The 21249-nt window shown below is 43.0% G+C and overlaps 1 protein-coding gene across 1 annotated transcript; it reads left to right on the forward strand.

Annotated features, from left to right (window-relative positions):
* Nucleotides 1-1524: 1524 nt before the first annotated feature.
* Nucleotides 1525-8581, forward strand: LOC110490398 (mitochondrial inner membrane protease ATP23 homolog). Its single transcript, XM_090200579.1, has 6 exons — nt 1525-1777; nt 2062-2107; nt 7077-7158; nt 7268-7405; nt 7528-7611; nt 7900-8581. Exons 1-6 carry the CDS (start codon nt 1627-1629, stop codon nt 8101-8103), a joined length of 705 nt encoding a protein of 234 aa, XP_090056705.1. The 5' UTR covers nt 1525-1626; the 3' UTR covers nt 8104-8581.
* The last annotated feature ends 12668 nt before the right edge of the window (nt 8582-21249 follow it).

A 21249-nucleotide genomic window follows, 5' to 3' on the forward strand; every position in this document is an offset into this window, starting at 1 on the left:
ACATCCATCTGTTTAGGTGGGACTCAACTGAAAATACAGTCGAGTTTTGAAGTGAAGTCAATAACTACAACTGACTCTTCCGTGTCAAATCCATTTGAAGAACTGTGCAAAGCTGCACTCACTGTCCTCTCCTTACCACACTCAAATGCGGAGGTTGAACGGCTGTTCAGCCAAACGAGTGTGGTCAAATCAAAGTTAAGAAATAGAATGTCACTTCACACTCTCAGCTCCATACTCCTGGTGCGGTATGGACTGAAGCTGGCTGGTGATACCTGTTACCAGCATAAACTACCAGGTGAAGTTCTGCAGCAGTTTGGCACCACAGCAGCGTACAGATTTAAGGCCACTCCATCCTCTACTGCTGGTTCCAGCTCCCTGACAATGCAGGTGGACAGTGAAGATGAAGAGGATTGCCAATCTATGATTCATCGTATTTACAGTACGTACGCAAGGAGTGGACTTTCTGGAACTGGCAGAGACACACAACTGATGGTGGTAGTGTGTACTGCAGTGTGTGTGAGAACAGTGGCAATATCTGGAGGAGACCATTGAGCAGCTAGCCAGCCAAGCACCACAACAACCTGGAGAGAGCTGAAGAGAGTTGCCTAGCACATACCTCATTATTTGTTCAATGAGATAGCATATATACCTTGGTATTAGCCTGTACCTATAAATGTTGATCAGTTAGGTAACATGTTAACTAACTACCAATACACTGCTTAAAACTTTAATTGTTCAGAATGTGTAGGTTCACTAGTTAAAAAGATAATAAATACAATTTAATTGTTCAATAATTCAATGTGTTGTGTTTAAAAATAAAAATGTGATCATATAAAATGTGTTGTGTTTATATTACTTTTCCAAATAAAAATATATGATAATAAATAAACAAATCTAAACTAACAAATGTGAAATCATGTTTTTCGCCGAGATGGCCAGTCAATTTGAGTAACGTTATTGTGTATTCTGTGTAATGACGCAGTTTTACGTTACTACGTCGCAATGACATCCCAACGTCATTTAGCAACTTTTAGCAACAAATCGACCTGCCTCTAGCAACTTTCACTGAAAGCTAGTTGGCAACACTGTACCGAACGTGCACGCAGTTAATGTCACTTGCCAATGCATAGAGTAATGTGTTTCAATAAACCTAGTTTGTAATTATTTTAGAAAAAGCAAATGTATTTTCTATAACTAGCTAACAACAATGTTGTCGCAGACATTAATTTAATCTTTCACCTCTGGTTTACAAGGTAAAATTAGTTTTATACTGGATATTCTGTTTTCTCTTGTCAATAGTTATTGATCCAAGCATGCCTTGACTATGAAAATTGTATATTCTGAATCAGCATGGATGGATAGAAAAATGTTTGTGGATTTTTCTCCATACATCTCTTTCTCTCATATATATATATATATATATTATATTATATTATATTATTTTAAAAATACAGTATATCATTATCATAGTCATGGCCCACCGTGTAAGAGCTATTGATGATTGAAAAACGAATATCTAATATCAAACTACTTTTACCTCGGTCTGGTTTACCACGTGATTTGAAAAACAGAACGACCTCTCGTTGCTAGGCTGTAAGTAGCTATTTTAGGAACTATTTTCATGCAATGGATCAAACTGAACAGCAAGAAGAGGACTATGGATATAACCTATTCCCGGAGAGGAATTCGGGAAAGTTCCAAAAGGGATCGATAGCAGAAAGCTTGTTCACTTTCAATCACAAATGTCAGGTCATGCTACAATTCGCAATGGAAACAAGTAAGCTAACAGGCTAGCAAGCTGATATGTCTGTCATCCTCAAATAAATCGCATGGCAATAGTTAGCTAGATGACCGTGTAACCATTGATGCCATGTTTACATTTGTCATATACGTCATAGCCATGTTTCTAGCAAGCTTAGCTAGCCAACTAGCTAGCAATCGTTGAATAGTAAAGAGACTGTCATGAGTAAGCCAGTTAGCTATAAGCTAGTTGTTGAATGACCTGATTGCTGTCATGGTGCATAACCGATTAGGCCTAATCTCATTCTATCTCCCTTTCAGGTCCATATGCAAAGCTTCTCCTTGGAGCCATGAAAAGCTCAGGATGGTAAGTGTCAGCCAGCCACTAGCATCATCAATCACAACTCAACAAGGCTGTCAGCTGCCATAATTCTTCTTCTTCCTCCTATTAGTTACCAGCAGACTAGACACTGTAATGCGTATTGCTGCCTTTCTCAGGCTGGAGAGTGAAAAACACACTTCATTATATAAATAGCCTAGGTGCAAGCAGATGGAATGAAGAAACCACAACAGCTTCCTTTCTATTTTGCTCCGCCTGTCATTTGAGCCCAAAATAGTTACAAGCGAAAATGTGGTTACACCCAATTTAGTCAGCTCACAGAAAAATATCCTCCTATTCTCAGCATACTGTCTGCTATAACAGAACATGCGTCACAGTAGTACAGTCTCTACCACCCCACATTCCTCAGACTTGCCATCTGAGTGTTTCTCCACTAACAATAACTCACTTCCCAATCCACAATGCCCCAACCTCAGCCTCATCAACAGAACCCCATCCCTCCTTTCTCTCCCCAGATACCTACTACCCTTCCTCTTAGAATTCTGGACAGACAAAAACTTCCTACCCCGCTCCTCTCTCGCCCACTCCTACATTCCATCCCCCCTAATGGGACCACCACATCTCCCTCCTGAAAGCGGCCTTTGCCACCATATCGGCTGCCTCATTTCCTCCTACCCCAACATGAGTTGGGACCCACAGAAAACCTACCTTGCAGCCTTTCTGCCCCACCTTATAAAAATCCATCATCAGCTCTATTATCAGGTCTGGGTGTGCCTTTGACTTCCCTTCTCTCAGCGCAACGAGGCTGGCAGCAGAGTCTGAACACAAAACACAGTTTTAGGGCCCACTTATTTGACCCATCCCAATGGTCACACTAGTAGTAGCATTTCAGCAGAGAAGACTGAAACTCCATCAGACAGCTGCCTCCCCTGATGTATCTGAAACTGGGAACATGTATCCCAAACTCTGCTCTCCCACTGCCTGGTTTCTTCGATCCATCTGTTAATATGTGTAAGTAGGGAACCCCAGGCTCACGGCAGATGGGCCTCAACCACCGGAGAAGGCTCTCTACAGTCCTTAGTCCTTATTACATCAAGAATGTTCATGTCAACATCAGGCTCTGGCAACAGCCTCCGTGGAACACACAGCCAGCAGACAGGGACCCCCACTTCCAGACCTACCATTCCTGACTCCACCCCCCATTAGTGCACTTGGGTCAGATAGCTTGGCCTACCTCTTCTCACTCCAGTTCCCTCTCCCCATTCCCATGCCTCCCCTAACAGACACCTTGCAGGGTGAGATGATACATGCCCCTGCACTTTCATCCCATAGTGCAATGCCAGCTTAGCTAGTTGTAGCCTCAACGGAACCTCCTCCATTTCAGTCAACAACGCAGGGATAGGGGTAGTTTGAAATGCCCCACAGCACAACCGCAGCGCAATGCTTAAATTCTAAATCCCCACTTATCTGCCCAATCCACCACCTTTTCCATTGCCTCTTGCACCTTCTGGACCACAAACAGGATATTCCTTCCTCTTTTCCAGAGCGCCCCATAATCGGAAAACAGGGAAAGGCCCAAACCAGGCCCAACATCCTGGAACATGGCATTCACCATTTATGTTAAATAAAACTGGACTAATTACACTTACCTGCGGTGTCCCATTCTCTATCCCCACTAACTCAGAATAAGCTCCACCAACTTCGACCTGTGTGGTCCGGTTCTTGAAGAAATCCTGGATCCAATTAAACAGCAACCACTCACCCCAGCAGAATATAGCTCCAGCAGCAGTCCCCCTTTACAGAGCATGTCGTATGCCATTTCAATGTCCAGAAACAACACCACCACTCCCTCCTTGTTGGCCAGCACCTTCTTTATATCACAGTCCAGTACTAGCACTGAGTCCATAGTACACCTTCCTAACCTAAAACCACTCTGGTACGAGGAAAACATACATTTACTCTCAAACATATGTACTAATCTGTCTGTGACCATTCTTTCCATTACTTAACACAGTACAGAGGTCAACGCTATGGGTCTGTATGAACCCGGGTCTTTTCACGGTTTTACAGTTGGTACCACTAAGGCATGTTTCCACAGTGCTGGTAATGCCCCTTCTTCTCCTACTGTTAACGCCAGTACCTCCTCCAGTAACAAATCATCCAGGTGTTTAAGTTGCTCATAGCATAGCCCATCCAATCCCAGGACTGTGTTTCCTCCTTGTATCACCCGGCGCAGCTCATTCATTGCAAAAAACACGTTACTCGGGTCTAGCTGCCATGACACTGATTTATTGTACACTGAACAAAAATATAAACGTAACATGTAACAATTTCAGATTTTGCTGAGTTACAGGAAATCAGTCAATTTAAATGAATTCATTAAGCCCTAATCTACAAATTTCACATGACTGGGAATACAGATATGCGTGCATCTGTTGGTCACAGATACCTTTAAAAAAAAAAGGTAGAGGCGTGGATAAGGAAACCAGTCAGTATCTGGTGTGACCACCATTTGCCTCGTGAGGCGTGACACATGTCCTTTGCATAGAGTTGATCAGGCTGTAGATTGTGGCCTGTGGAATGTTGTCCCACTCCTCTTCAATGGCTGTGCGAAGTTGCTGGATATAGACGAGAACTGGAGCACGCTTTTGTACACGTCGATCCAGAGCATTCCAAACATGCTCAATAGGCTTCATGTCTGGTGAGTATGCAGGCCGTGGAAGAACTAGGACATTTTCAGATTCCAGGAATTGTTTACAGATCCTTGGGACACAGCATTATCATGCTGAAACATGAGGTGATGGCAGCGGATTAATTGCTTGACAATGGGCCTCAGAATCTCGTCAAGGTATCTCTGTGCATTCAAATTGCCATCGATAAAATGCAATTGTGTTCATTGTCCATAGTTTATGCCTGCCCATACCATAACCCCACTGACACCATGGGGCACTCTGTTCACAACGTTGACATCAGCAAACCAGTCGCAAACCACACGGCACTACACACGCTGTCTGCCATCTGCCCGGGAACAGTTGAAACTGGGATTCGTCTGTGAAGAGCACACTTCTCCAGCTTGCCAGTGACCATCGAGGTGAGCATTTTCCCATTGAAGTCAGTTATGACACTGAACTTCAAAACCCCGGTGAGGACGACGAGCATGCAGATGAGCTTCCCTGAGATGGTTTCTGACAGTTTGTGCAGAAATTCTTCGGTTGTGCAAAACCCATGTTTCGTCAGCTGTCCAGGTGGCTGGTCTCTGACGATCCCGCAGGTGAAGAAGCCGGATGTGGAGGGCCTGGGCTGATGTGTTTACACATGGTCTATGATTGTGAGGCCAGTTGGACGTACTGCCAAATTCTCTAAAATGACATTCGAGGCAACTTATGGTAGAGAAATTAAAATTGTATTCTCTGGCAACAGCTCTGGTTGACATTCCTGCAGTCAACATGGCATTTGCACGCTCCCTCAACTTGAGACATGTGTGGCATTGTATTTTGTGACAAAACTGCACATTTTAGTGGCCTTTTATTGTCCCCAACACAAGGTGCACCTGTGTAATGATCATGCTGTTTAATCAGCTTCTTGATATGCCACACCTGTAAGGTGGATGGATTTTCACTAGTGCTCACTAACAGGGATGTAAACAAATTTGTGCACACATGTTGAGAGAAATAAGCATCTGTGCTTATGGAAAATTTCCAGGATCTTTTTTTCAGCTCATGAAACAGGGTACAAACATATTACATGTTGCGTTTATATTTTTGTTCAGTATAATTGTAAGACAGACATTACAATTAGAATAAGACATATTGTAAGGCTTTAGTCACATGAACAGAAGTCAAGCTCTAACCACAGGGTAGCCTAGTGGTTAGAGCGTTGGACTAGTAACCGGAAGGTTGCAAGTTCAAACCCCTGAGCTGACAAGGTACAAATCTGTCTTTTTTGCCCCTGAACAGGCAGTTAACCCACTGTTCCTAGGCCGTCATTGAAAATAAGAATTTGTTCTTAACTGACTTGCCTAGTTAAAAAGGTAAAATAAATAAAATTATAATATATCATCACAGTTTTGCTACATTATCTATTATATTATACACTGAGTGTACAAAACATTAGGAACACCTTCCTAATATTGAGTTGCACCCCCTTTTGCCCTCAGTACAGCCTCAATTAGTTGGGGCATGGACTCTACAAGGTGTCAAGTGTTCCACAGGGATGCTTGCCCATGTTGACTTCCAATGCTTCCCAAAGTCGTCAAGTTGGCTGGATGTCCTTTGGGTGGTGGACCATTGTTAATACACACGGAAACTGTTGAGCTTGAAAAACCCAGCAGCGACGCCAGTGCAGTTCCCTAGTGGGGTCGCGACCCCGACTTTAAATCCCACTGATCTACATTGACGTGGATTTAACAAGTGACATCAATAAGGGATCATAGCTTTCACCTGGCCAGTTTGTCATGGAAAGAGCAGGTGTCCTAATGTTTTTTTTTTTTCTCTTCTATTGTGTTATTTACTGTACGCTTGTTTATTCCATGTGTAACTCTGTTGTTGTTTGTGTCGCACTGCATTGTTTTATCTTGGCCAGGTCGCAGTTGTAAATGAGAACATGTTCTCAACTAGCTTACCTGGTTAAATAAAGGTGAAAGGGAAAAATAACAAAAAAACAACTATGTTTTGTACAGTCACTGTAGGTAACACAGGATGGTCAATCTAAATATACCGGGGACCGAGTGTCTTTTTTTTTCTTTCTTTTTTTTCCCTTTTGATTAAGACCTAGACAACCAGGTGAGGAGAGTTCCTTACTAATTACTGACCTTAATTCATCAGTCATGTACAGGGGTGGAGCGAAAACCCGCAGACACTCTGCCCTCTGTGGAATGAGTTTGACACGTGATGTAATAGATATATCATGCCGTTTTTTTTCTTCTTTTTCTTCCATGCTAATGTACATTTGACATCATTATGCCACCCCTTTGTCAATTATTATTTTGTCTCTTCAGTGCAGTGTACAAAGATAGACATTTCTCCTGTGAAGACTGTGATGGGACTGTCAGTGGCGGTTTTGATGCAACATCATCACAAGTAAGACAGCTAGAACCGTTACCTTTGTGTACAGGTTCACATGCTACATTGTGTACTTTGTATCATATCTGTAAGATACCAATTGTTTTTCCCCCCTTCCCATTTCTAGATTGTTTTGTGTCAGAATAATATTCACCAGCAGTCCCACATGAACCGGGTGGTTACACATGAGCTCATCCATGCCTTTGACCACTGCCGGGCGCATGTGGATTGGTTTAACAACTTCAAGCACTTGGCCTGCTCAGAGGTGAGACCAAGAGATAAACATGCATGTTATGGGGAAATGAATTGTGTTTGTAATCAGTTTTAATTGTGTTTTTAAAGGAAGTCATGTTAATTGTTCGACTCTTTTTTAAAAAAAAAATTTAGATTCGAGCAGCCAATCTCAGTGGGGATTGCTCTTTCCATAATGAAGTATCCAGGTTCAACTTTGGCCTCAAGAAGCACCATCAGGTAATATCTGGAGATCATGTGAATTCACTGCAAACAAAATTATTCTTACTTGTATGTATTTCAGTCAAAACTGCTATCCTTCATGGTATAGCAAAACATTATTTTTTTTCCCCAACCCGTGGAATGTTATGTTTGAATTGACAACCTGTTTAGTTGAAACTGTAGTACAATGTAATAACAAGTATAGCACTGCCTTTTTCAGTGCTTAGCGATTAACAAGAAGTGCTAATGCTGGCCAATATTCACATGAAGAACTTCCTACCTAACCCATTCACTACTACCTATCAGGAATGTGTTCGGGGACGTGCCTTGCGTTCCATCCTTGCTGTTAGGAAGGTGAGCCGAGAGGAGGCAGAGAAAGTGGTGGACGAGGTATTCGACACCTGCTTCAATGACCACGCCCCTTTCGGCCGCATCCCACATGACAAGAAGGACGCCAAGTTTGCCTACAGAGATTTTGAGAACCGAGATCGGTATTCCGCAAACCTTTAATGTGTTATTATGTGTACAAATGAATTGTAATTTAATTTCCATGGGTGCTATTGTGAGGATCCTTGCAGAAACCTGGGCAACCTACCTACCACTGCCCTTAGCAGAATGACTGTGTCAAAAATTGTATGAAATTACCTCCTGAAGGGAAATATATGTTTTTATGGCACACTTTTGTGGACTCTAATGCTAAAGAATGTGATGGAGTGGTTTCCTTTTGGATATTGATAAATTTGGCGAATATTTTTTGGTCGTACTTTTACAGCTGTTCCAAAGTTGGTGTTTGTGAAGGGTATATGATGCCTGTAAAACTTATTTCAAGACTGAAGGGTGGGAACACATTTCCAAGGGGGACTGTCCACCCCTCTACTCTGCCATGTGGACATACAATGACTGAGAACTGTGAGTTCACTGTTAATAGATTTTATTGTACTGTACTGAATAAGTCAACTTGTTGAAATAAATATTTGATTATTATGAATGATATTGAGCCTTGATTATTATCGCATTAGCATTTATGAATTGGCAAAAGTTTAAAAAAACGAATTCTACAAAGTACTCAGTTAATACCCAAGTTACATTAAACAGACACCGCATTCCCTGAAGACAGTATGAAATCTAAATAAGCATGTTTCATGTTATCAAGAAGTATGCATTAATTCATGTCAGCGTCATTCCTTTATCCATCAGATGAGCAAATCATTTATCCATCAGATGACCGAATCATTTATCCATTAGATGAGCAAATAATTTCTTGAACAAGTTGTACAAGTGATGTTACTTCTCAAGGCCATATACAGCGCCTTCTGAAAGTATACACACCCTTTGACTTGTTCTACATTTTGTTGTGTTACAAAGTGGGATTAAAATCTAAAAAATAAAACACCTTCATTACATATGTATTTATTAACCCCTGAGTCAATACATGTTAGAATCACCTTTAGCAGCGATGAAAGCTGTGAGTCTTTCTGGGTGAAAACGCTGCATGTTCAATCTGACATCTGCATTGGCCGTGCAGCATTTATGGTGATATGGCTTCCGCAGAAATCATAGCATTCATACTTCTTGCGCTTCGCCGAGCAGCTCAGAGTTGTTGTAAAGGAAATGAGTTTGTGTTTATGCAGGACCTCCTGCTCTCACCTACCGTCAACCAGTCATGTCTATACGGAGCCCTCCATATTGTTAAAACATTTGAGAGACGCACGCCGATGCGGTAGAGCTCAATTTTGGCTCCGCAATTGAGTCACACAAGCCAAACTGCGCCTACGACCACATCTTTGGATGAAGCATAAATTGTCTCCAAATCTCGAATAAGAGTTTTGCATACCTGGATAACACAATGTTTGCACATCATTCTTTTTTAAATTCTTCAAGCTCTGTCAAGTTGGTTGTTCATCATTGCTACACAGCCATTTTTAAGTCTTGACATAGATTTTCAAGCCAATTTATTAAGTCAACACTTTATAGTAGGCCACTTAGGAACATTCAATGTCGTCTTGGCAAGCAACTCCGGTGTCTGTTGGAAAGCTGATGGTACCAGATTTTCCTCTTGGGTTTTGCCTCTTCTTATCTTTATTCAGTTTTCTTCATTTATTTATTTTTACTCTCAAATCCTTGCAGATGACAAGTATGCCCATAACACGATGCAGCCACCACCATGCTTGAAAATAGGAAGAGTGGTACTCAGTGATGTGTTGTGTTGGATTTGCCCCAAACATAACACTTTGTATTCAGGACATACATTTTTATGAAATTCACTGTGGAGGATGATCCTCCCCTTCCTCCTCTGAGGAGCCTCCACTGATTCTCACCTATATTTTAAGGTACACTGTTGTCCTCTGAATGTCAGTGCAGCTGAGGCCTCTCTTTTTCAGTGTGTGGGGGGAAAGTAAAAACAAAAAACGTATTCCCCAGACAGATGATGGCAAACACGACCTCTACATCTTATAAACTTCCTACTGTAAAATGTAACTGGGGACATTTTTATAGGACATTAGCATTTTGAGAATCCGTTATCCTTCTTTGGATTAATGAGGAACGGTTACGCGGGGATTAGCCTCATAATCTTCCCACACCATATACTGCATATGGTGACTCTCAGGCTATCGCAAAGAGTCCAGACATCGACTACGACATTTGAATTGTAATTAGAAATAGTGTGGTGAAAGTTACACTGTACTTGTCTTTAATGTATACTCCACCAACAGGCACTACAGAGGGCATATATTTTACATGGGATCAAACAACAAGAAGAGTTGGTTGAATAAGACAAAGAAAAGAAGATTAGGTTCATTTGTGTAGTTTGCAAAAAAATGACACCCTCATAGGCAAGCAGGGGATTAGTGTTAACTGCATAATAACTAGTAAACAACAGCAGTTAGAGGATATTATCCAAAGGACTATGGGAATACCACACAATAAAATATACTGCCATTCATATAAAACAATACAATTACTTGTAGAATTATTAACTGAACTATGTTAATTGCCATATTGAACAACACTGTGCTTTGTGACATGATCCTTTTTGTTCCATACATACACCTGAGTATGTGGATTTATGACTTTTATACTTGTTTGAATGGCTGGTGTAATTTGTAATCTAATTCAATAGGTCCTTCCTTTATGGTATTTTCCCCAAATCTGCCTCCTGTAAAACAACTTTAGCAACATGATTTTGGAATTGGAACTGACTGACTTGGTTCACATAGGACCAAGCAGTTGACTCCTGTACATAATGGGTGATTTCATACATCTCAGTTGAAGTGCAGAACCAATGTCGAATATATAAATGCTACGCACATCTGCATGCTCAATTTTGATCCTTGCATTCAAGACCTATGACACACCAGCAGTCATCTTATCTGTAGTACCATCATTGTCCTTAGGATGGCAGTCTTGATGTATCAAACTTCAGGCTACAGTGGTCGATTGGACTCCATAAAGAAGACAGAAGAAAGTGCAATCACAGTTTTAGTGATACAGATGATTTAATCCATGTCAATGAGCCCTGGTTCAGGTGAATGCCAGGCCTTTGTAGGGTAAAATACAGCATGGTGATTAAGTTACCACTGAGAGAATGACTCATCTCATTACTCCATCCATTTAAACAGGCAGCTCCCACTGAGTTCTAATTAGAATGTTCCAGCATCATTTAAGCCCCCTGCCAACTCTAATCTACTCTAGGACAACACATTAACCCAGACCTCACTGATGAACTAATGTGTTCAATCTGAATAATTCCAGATTTAGTTGTGAGGAGTAACACTAAAAGCATGAACTTGTGTTTGGTATAATGTTTTTGGAAGTCATCTTTAAACTTGAAAAACAGAAGGAATACGGTTTGTGCCAAATTCCACGAGTAGGTTCCCAGCATTTTGAAAGCATGGCTCGTTAGTAATGTTGCCCACTGAATTGTTCTTGACATTTTTGGCAGGGACAGCCCACGGTACAGTTTTGAAGAGGCAGGTGTGAAACCAAGCTTATTACGCCAGGACTGGAGCAGGTACTCGTTCTATTTGGATGGCTCTTTCTGTCCAGAGAGTGAGCTAAGTAGCATGCTGTAGTGTAATACACTGAAGTGTAAACATGAAACATGGGTAAAAACCAGCTGGAGAGAGACTAGTCCAGTAGAATTTACAGTATAGGGATCTTGCCAATGTTATCTGTCTTTCAAAACACCCTGGCATGTGTCCACCATTATGTTAAAGGTGTATTTTAGCCAGTTATTGCCTGTTTCTCCATATCTGTTGTGTATGGTGATTACCATAACAATTAAAACGACAGTACATTGTCACACTTTTTTTGGATGTTTAATGAGGTTTCATTTAAGTCCAAATTAAGAGTTCTGAGGAGTGATATAAAAGGTTAGGTCATTTGTTTTGCTAAGATGGTCATGCACTGCCCTATCTCCCTCACTCTTTTGTAATGCCCTAACAAAATAAGAATATTGAGTCCATCAGTGCCTGTTCTTTAGCCTGAAGTGGACAATGACTTTCAGCTTATCGAGGACAAGGTTGCTTCTCTAAAGATGGATTCCTGAATCACTTAATGTCCTTGCAAACCACTCAATACATCAAAATAATAATAATCATGATGCACTAAAACTTAACAAATATCAGCTGGTTTTCTACCGCCTTTAGGGATGCTAAATGATCACTTATGTTATGAATGATAAAAATGAAATATATGTGATATGTAGGCATATTGTAAATTAAGAAGTGCCCACATTGTGGTATTATGGGTATTAATATGATTAGGAAAACTGTTATCAGCTCACTCTGACGGAATTGAAACGACTTGCTATCATTATAATTCACAGCACAAAGCCACCTCAGGCTAAGTATCTAACCTGACGATTAACTTGCCCAGCAGGTAACTGCTGTAAGAGGTGCTCAGCATGGCGGTTGGAAATCAATTAATTATCTGTGTAGGGAATTTAATTAAGAAGGTGTTTATAGCTTGGCACAGACCCAATGGCCATCATCATCTTCTTTATATATATTTTAAAATGTAATGGATTGGTACTGAGTCTCGGGCTAGTTTTAAAGGCGAACTGCACATATTAGCAAATCAATTACCTGGCCAAACAGTTCTTATGTGAACACATAGTTCACTCAAAATGCTGTGATCAATTTATAATTTAAAACACCTATATATTCAACCTCCCCCACAGAAAAATGTGTTCATTACCAAGCTTCTGCAATGAATGATCCAATGAAACACTGTAGGCTTAGTATTCTTGCGAAACAATTTTAATGAGTGAAAAATATAATTAGGCTAGTCCCCTCTCAATTTAGAGTCCCTACTTTGGCTTGATCACTATGAAGTCCTCACTGTATCTACATCACCACAGTATAATACATGTGTAACTGTGTAACATATTCAACAACAATTGTTTAAATCTCTGCTCTCAGACATACATAGCATGTAAGGTCAGGGCAGAACAACAGGTGGTTTAGTGATACGAAGCATCTTCATTGTGTCTGCTAGATGACAGAGATGAAACGGAATGTTCATAAATGACTCTTGGCAGATTGTTAGCATTCATGGCAGAAATGCTCGACAAGTTCTTCAGCGGTAATTAATGTCTGCTGGCATTTGAATCTTAATTTTCCACTAATGATATGCGTGGTATTAATTAAGTGTTTAGCATAACAACCATTGGACAATGTCTTGGGGGAAGAGCAGGGGGGCTGCTTTTACTCTCTGTGAGCCATGTGCTCATTAATGAATCCTTTCAGCTAACTCCAATAACCTTAACAAACTTTCCTCCACAAACATAGTGTTTTTGTCATTAATATTGGCTAATTCATTAATATTCTCTTTCCGTGAATCAGGAGGCAGATTTGATGTGCCTCACTCCTCCACCTTGAGGCAACACTCAAACACATAATTGCAAAACAATACAGTTTGGCCTCGAATTACTGATGTTATTGATTAAAAATGCATTTGAATGAAAGCAAGGTTTTTCAAGCATCAATGAAGATGGAATTTTGTTCATCATTATGTGTATGTGTGCAGTGTCAAAAGGAAGACGATGATTCAATCCATGTACGTTCAAGGCAAGGGGAAATTACTCAATGCCTTTTCATATTTAACAAATGTTCAAATATAGACATCAACAGCAGGAGCAAGAATTAGGTAGAGTTACAGTGGAGGAAGGGGAGTGTAATCCATATTTACTATGTAGACTAATATGCCACAAGGATCAACATTCTGAGAAACTGAGAAAAATATCATCGGCGTTTGCTCCCCTCTGCTGTGCACAACATGACTGTCCCAGAGCTCCACTGAGGAGGCATTGCACCCCAGTAACCACCACAGCCCACGGCTCTGCTTTGTCTCACTGCTCTGAGAGAGCGGGAGGGAGAGATCCCCCCCTGATACTGGGAGGCAATTAGTTTGAAGTTTGTGCAGCAGAACCTTTGCATACACTTGACTCTGAAACAGTGAAGAAAACTTTCTCCCTGATCCTGCTGTGTAGTGTCTGTGAGTAAGATGCAAGACAACAAAGTCACTATGACCATGGCTTTGATAGCCTGAGGTCAGAGCTTACTCTAGTGGCTATGATGTGAAATATCTTGAAACGTACTGTCAATATGAAGGCCAAACCTACCATCAAACTTGATATAAGATAACAGTATGGTGGTGTTAAACACTCCCTGACTTTGAGCTCTTTGTCAGTCTCTGCTCCAAGGACACAGAGGAGAATCACTCCCTTCTTCTAGCTCCCGCTCCATTTGCAAGACACCGGTCAGCCTTCTTAGTGCCACAGAGTGGCCAGGGGCGTTACACATCATTGAAGAGAGGAGCAGGACTCAGATTGCCTTGAGGTTGTGGACAGATCTCTCTCGTGAGCCAATTTAGAGTGACCTTGAGTTGTCCCCTGCGTTTGGAAGTCCTGATAAGTGTCCCCTCAATCTGGGGGCTTTGTCACACCCCTGTGCGTGTGGTCCTGCAGCAATGAGAAGGAAGTGAACCCGAAAAACTCTGACCAACAGGGATTTACCTTGACTTCACTGAGCCGCAGAGCTAGGGAAACAGATAAGATAGGGAGACTCTGTTTCACGCCCAAATTTTCAGTTTTTGATTTGTTAAAAAAGTTTGAAATATCCAATAAATGTCGTTCCATTTCATGATTGTGTCCCACTTGTTGTTGATTCTTCACAAAAAAATACAGTTTTATATCTTTATGTTTGAAGCCTGAAATGTGGCAAAAGGTCGCAAAGTTCAAGGGGGCCGAATACTTTCGCAAGGCACTGTAAATAAGCATCAACCAGTGGGTCTTGTGACGGGTATACAGAGATGACCAATTTACAGAGGGGTATAGAGTGCAGTGATGTGTCCTATAAGGAGCATTGGTGTCAAATCTGATGGCAGAATGGTAAAGCACATCTAGCCACTCGAGAGCACCCTTACCTGCCGATTTATAAATTATATCTCCGCAATCTAGCTTGGGTGGATGGTCATCTGAATCAGGGTGAGTTTGGCAGCTGGGGTGAAAGAAGAACAATTACGATAGAGGAAACCAAGTCTAGATTTAGCTTTAGCCTGCAGCTTTGATATGTGCTGAGAGAAGAACAGTCTAGCCATACTCCCAAGTACTTGTTTGAGGTGACTACCTCAAGCTCTAAACCCTTAGAGGTAGTAATCACTTCTGTGGGGGAGAGGGGCATTCTTCTTACCAAACCACATGACCTTTGTTTTGGAGATGTTCAGAACAAGGTTAAGGATGGAGAAAGCTTGTTGGACACTAAGAAAGCTTTGTTGTAGAGCATTTAACACAAATTGAGTGCACACCGAGCAGGAGGCCACATAAACCCTCACGTCCTTGGCTAAAATGGACCACCAGTACTTCCCACGAAGACATCGCACCGTCCTACCGATCCCCGGGTAGGGGATGGGGAGGGGGACGTGTGAGCCCACCAAATTAACCTGTCTCTAACTTCCAGCGGAACGTACACCCATCCCGCTGGACACTGTGGTGGAGTAGGCTCAACACGCGACGCTCGCTCGATGTCTGCGTCCACCTCCCACCTCACAGATGCCACTAGACAAGAAGCCGGGAGGATGGGCGCAGGATCGATGGCCGCTCCTCCGTATCATATAGTCGGGACAGTGCATCTGCCTTAGTGTTCTGGGAGCCTGGTCTATAGGAGATGGTAAACCTAAATCGGGTGAAAAACATGGCCCACCTTGCCTGACGAGGGTTCAGTCTCCTCGCTGCCCGAATGTACTCTAGATTACGGTGGTCAGTCCAGATGAGAAAAGGGTGTTGAGCCTCCTCAAGCCAATGTCTCCACACCTTCAGGGCCCTGACAACAGCCAGCAGCTCCCGATCCCCCACGTCATAGTTTCGCTCCGCCGGGCTGAGCTTCTGAGAAAAGAAAGCACAGGGGCGGAGCTTCGGTGGCGTACCCGAGCGCTGGGAGAGCACGGCTCCAACCCCAGCATCGGACGCGTCCACCTCCACTATGAATGCCAAAGAGGGGTTCGGATGCGCCAGCACGGGAGCCGTGGTAAAAAGAGCCTTCAGGCGACCAAAAGCCCTGTCCGCTTCAGCCGACCATCCCAGACGCACCGCCCCCCCCCTTCAGCAGGGATTTAATGGGAGCAGCCACCTGCCCAAAACCCCGGATAAACCTCCGGTAGTAATTGGCAAACCCTAAGAACAGCTGCACCTCCTTTACCGTGGTTGGAGTCGGCCAATTACGCACGGCTGCAATGCTGTCACACTCCATCACCAACCCCAATGTGGAAATGCGATGACGTACAGGTCATGCTCCAACAGTCGCCCAAGTACCTTGCGCACCAGAGACACCGTGTAGCGGAATAGACCAGAATATCATTGATGTAAACCACCACACCCTGCCTGTGCAGGTCCCTGAGAATCTCGTCTACAAAAGATTGGAAGACTGCTGGAGCATTCTTCAACCCGTCTTCCACTCACAATCGCCGTGGCAATGAGAGGTAGCGGGTAACTATACCCCACAGTGATGGAATTTAGACCTCTATAGTCAATGCACGGACGCAGACCTCCCTCCCTTTTCTTCACAAAAAAGAAACTCGAGAAGGCAGGTGAGATGGAGGGCCGAATGTACCCCTGCCCCAGAGATTCAGATATGCATGTCTCCATAGCCACCGTCTCCTCCTGGGACAGGGGATACACGTGACTCCTGGGAAGTGCAGCGCCTACCAGGAGATGTATCGCACAATCCCCTTGTCGATGAGGTGGTAAATGGGTCGCCCTCTTTTTACAGAAGGCGATAGCCAAATCGGCATATTCTGAGGGAATGCGCATGGTGGAGACTTGGTCTGGACTCTCCACCGTTGTAGCACCAATGGAAACTCCTACACACCTGCCTGAGCACTCCTCTGACCACCCCTGTAGAGCCCTCTGTTGCCACGAAATCCTGGGGTTGTGACGGGGATCCCCAGCACCACCGGAAATGCAGGAGAATCAATGGGGAAGAGACTAATTCTCTCCTCATGACCCTCCTGCATGACCATGCCCAGTGGAGCCGTGGCTTCCCTGACTAGCCCTGACCCTAATGGTCGGCTATCTAAGGCGTGCACTGGGAAGGGTTTGTCAAGCTGAACAAGGGGGATCCCTAACCTGTGCGCTAAACCGCGGTCAATAATATTCCCCGCTGCGCCTGAATCTACTAGCGCCTTATGCCGGGAAAGAGGGGAAAATTCAGGAAAAACAATCGATACATACATGTGACCAACAGGGGGCTCTGGGTGAGCCTGGTGCCGACTCACCTGAGGTGCTCGGCCTGGCGAATCGACTCCCTGGAGGACCCCCCCAGCTCCTGTCAGCAGTGTGCCCTCTGCGACCACAGCTTGTGGGATTGGTAATAATCTGAGTGTCGCATGTGCTCCCTCTCTGGCCTTTAGGTCACCAGGCTGCTCATTAGGGCGCACACCTGCTCACACCTGTCATCAGCGTTAGGCACATAATGACATTCACCTGGACTCACCTCCTTGATTACCTGCCCTATATATGTCACTCCTTTTGGTTTCTTCCCCAGTCGTCATTGTTTCTGTTCCATGTCAGTGTGCTGTTTGTGTTACGTGTTTGTTTCATTTATTTATTAAATGTATTCACTCCCTGAACTTGCTTCCAGACTCTCAGCGTACATGGTTAGAATGGGATGGGAAGCCAAAAGTCTGTGTAACCAATAGAGAGTCAGAGTCCCGAGTGTGGGAACAAACATAGTGTGTCCCACAGTTGGGTAAAGAAAGTTCAAAGTCAACAAAGCATGCAGGAGTTATGAGGCAAATAGCAAAATGCACAAGGAAAAAAATAAAATATATAACGACTTCAGAGTCAGAGTCACTCGCACCAACAGTGCCTGTGTGCTGGAGGAGAGAGGAATGGGTGGGTGGGGGGTGTGGTTGGGGTACCTGTACCAGACAGGGGGAGACAACCAGGGCAGATGGTGAACAGATCGCCAGGTGGAATCCAAGCAGCAGTGCAGCAGGCAATGGGCGTAGGTGTTATACCCACCTGGGAGAAGCTTTAATTTATGGAGGCAGATTTCTTGTAGAAAATGCCCGTGGATGGCCCTGAACATCAGGATGAGACTTCAAGGCCTCTGGATTTGGGTGGGGTAGCCTGCCATTTGTTGGGCTCAAAGGCTTCGACACCTCTCGCTTCACACGTCAGTGCTAATTGAAGTTATGTCTCTTTGTCCTAGCAAGCTTGGTAGCCTAAGCATTCAGTCCATAAAATAAAACATATCATGGTAATGTATTTTTCTTCTTGGCTTTTGAAAGTAAAAAAAATAGCTTCAGACTAAGCATTACTCACTCAGTTTTTGGTTGGACGGTGTTTTGTTTGTTTGTTTGCCATAATAATCATTGGGTGTAGGAAGCATTCCAGGTAATTCCGTCCAAAATCAAGGTTGTAGGTTTGCAGTTTTGATTTGGAGTGAAGATGATGTTGTTTATGGTAGCATCCTGTATATATATCCCTGCCAAAACAATCAAAGTTCTAAATATACAGTATATATTTTTTTAAAACATGCTGAAAAACATGGGAGCTCATCTGACCTCTCTCTCTCTCTCACTCTCTCTTGAATCTAAATAAGATCTGGAAAACCAAAAACATCTCACTTTAAACAAAATGGAAAATCTTCAACTAAAATGTGAAATCCATTCTTCTGTACGGATCTGAAACATAGAGAACCACCACTAATGTACTGAATATATTACAACAACCACTGTCTCAGACGCCTTCTGGGAGTCCACTGGTCAGATACCAACAGCAACATCAAGCTGTGGGAAACAACTAAACAATAACCATTAGAAGAACAACTCAAGAGGAGAGTGAAGTTGGACAGGTCACACTCTGAAGAAACAATAATTAAATCACAAAACAGGCCCTAACATGGAACCCACAAGGCAAACGCATAAGAGGAAGACCTAGAACAACCTGGAGACAAAGCACGGAGCAGGAGATGAAGGCTGAGGGTCTGACATGGCAACGCCTGGAGCGGAGGGCAAAAGACCGAAAGGGATGGAAGCGATTCATCGATGGACTATGTTCCGCAAGGAATGCAAAGTTTTAAGTAAGGACATCATAAAAAACACACAAAAACAATCACAACTCTCTCGCCCATCCAACCAAACCAAACAACCATCCAATGTTTTGATCCAAAGTCAAAGCAGAAAGACTTCTCACCCACATCAACCTCTTTAGGGTGCCCCGGTCAAACAAGTCTCTAATTGCACTTTGCATCTTCGTTAACCTGCGCTGGCCCACAATCCACAGGGGGTTCATTATCCGGGTGGATGGACCTCCACGGTACGTCTCTGACCCAGTCTTTGACCTGGCCCACGTCGACGTTGCTTCTCACTCTCATTAGTAACAGCTAGGCGAGCGAGGCAGCCGAGCCACGAGCCCAGTTACAATGCAACCCACTGTTATTGATCAGCCTTTGTATTAAATGTTGTGGTCGCCCCGAGGCAGTGAGCAATTAAAAAGCAAAAAGCTGTGTAACTATACACACTTAGCATGACATAATGAATGCATGCTAATTATTTATTTTGAGAGTAGGAAAGAAACTCTGTGCACTCTCAGACAGTGGTGTTGAGGAGAAAGAGTGAAAACAAAGTACAGATGTAGTATCTTAATTTGATCACTCTTTTGTTGCTGAGAATCTTCCTGTGCTGCAGAAAATACAGATGACCTTTGTGATATACATTTTAAAAAATGAGTTACAGTTCACATACTGAAATCAGTCAATTGGAATAAATTCATTAGGCCCTAATCTATGGATTTTACATGACTGGGCAGGGGCCCACCAACTTGGGAGCCAGACCTACACACTGGGGAGACAGATCCAGCCAATCAGAATTTGTTTTTCTCCTCTAAAGGGCTTTATTACAGACTGAAATACTCCTCAGTTTCATCAGCTGTCCAGGTGGCTGGTCTCAGACGATTCCGCAGGTGTGGATGTGGAGGTCCTGGGCTGGTGTGGTTACACGTGGTCTGCGGTTGTGAGGCAGGTTGGGCGTACTGCCAAATTCTCTAAAGTGATGTTGGAAGTGGTTTATGGTAGAGAAATGAACATTCAATTTTCTGGCAACACATTCCTGCAGTCAGCATGCCAAATGCACACTTCCTCAAAACTTGAGACATCTGTGGCATTGTGTTGTGTGAAAAAATTGCACAAATTTAAAGTGGCCTTTTATTGTCCCCAGCTCAAGGTGCACCTGTGTAATGATCATGCTGTTTAATCAGCTTCTTGATATGCCACACCTGTCAGGTGGATGGATTATCTTGGCAGAGGAGAAATACTCACTAACAGGGATGTAAACAAATTTGTGCACATTTCACATCTTTTATTTCAGGTCATGAAACATGGGGCTAACACTTTACATGTTGGGTTTATATTTTTATTCAGTATATATTACCAGTATTGTATTTTTCATGTAGCTTACTTTTGTCCAGCTCACCACTGATCAAGCAACATTAAGGACTAAACAGTCAAATCCTGGTGCTGCAGGATTATTTTTCTGCGACAATACTGGTCAAATTAAGATCCTACATATGTATGTAATCAATATAGCAAGTCTTGAAGAAAGTGAATCAAATATTTCCAGTGTAAATGATAACCATGTTATGATAAAATCAGACAGATATTCTCAAACCAAAGATGAGATTAATTTTGTCTTGAAAAAGGTTCTGGCAGTAGTTTTCTCAAAGCCACCAAACGTTGCTATGGTGACACTTTACCTGCAGTGGTAAAGCGTCCTCACATCTTGTCCTCAAAGCAACACAACCTTTCACTGTAAAGACCGACGCTGGAGTAGAGAAGCAGGTACTGGGAGTCAAGATTTAATAAGGAGCAGACATGGACCAGCGTCAGCACACGGGTAACACAACAACATACAACATAGTTCATGCTGAAGCGGGGGAACAGACAGATATAGGGGAGGTGATTACATCCAGGTGAGTCCAATAATCGCTGATGCATGTGATGGGAGAAGGCAGGTGTGCGTAATGCTGGGCAGCCTGGGCCCTCGAGCGCCAGGGGGAAAGAGCGGGAGAAGGCGTGACATTCAGTGTCATGATTGTTCTCACTTTTACCCATAGTAACTGACTTTGTTCCTTAGACCTCCTAAATTTTATTCCAT

This window comes from Oncorhynchus mykiss, chromosome 15, assembly GCF_057628025.1.
Source record: "Oncorhynchus mykiss isolate SJ-2025 chromosome 15, ASM5762802v1, whole genome shotgun sequence".
Taxonomy (NCBI): Eukaryota; Metazoa; Chordata; class Actinopteri; order Salmoniformes; family Salmonidae; genus Oncorhynchus; species Oncorhynchus mykiss.

Bases quoted from the DNA above. Each gene is read 5' to 3' on its own strand.
- LOC110490398 (XM_090200579.1), top strand. From the start codon at position 1,627: ATGGATCAAACTGAACAGCAAGAAGAGGACTATGGATATAACCTATTC. The intron at 2,108-7,076 runs GTAAGTGTCAGC...TTGTCTCTTCAG, and splicing joins GCCATGAAAAGCTCAGGATG to TGCAGTGTACAAAGATAGAC. The intron at 7,159-7,267 runs GTAAGACAGCTA...TCCCATTTCTAG, and splicing joins TTGATGCAACATCATCACAA to ATTGTTTTGTGTCAGAATAA.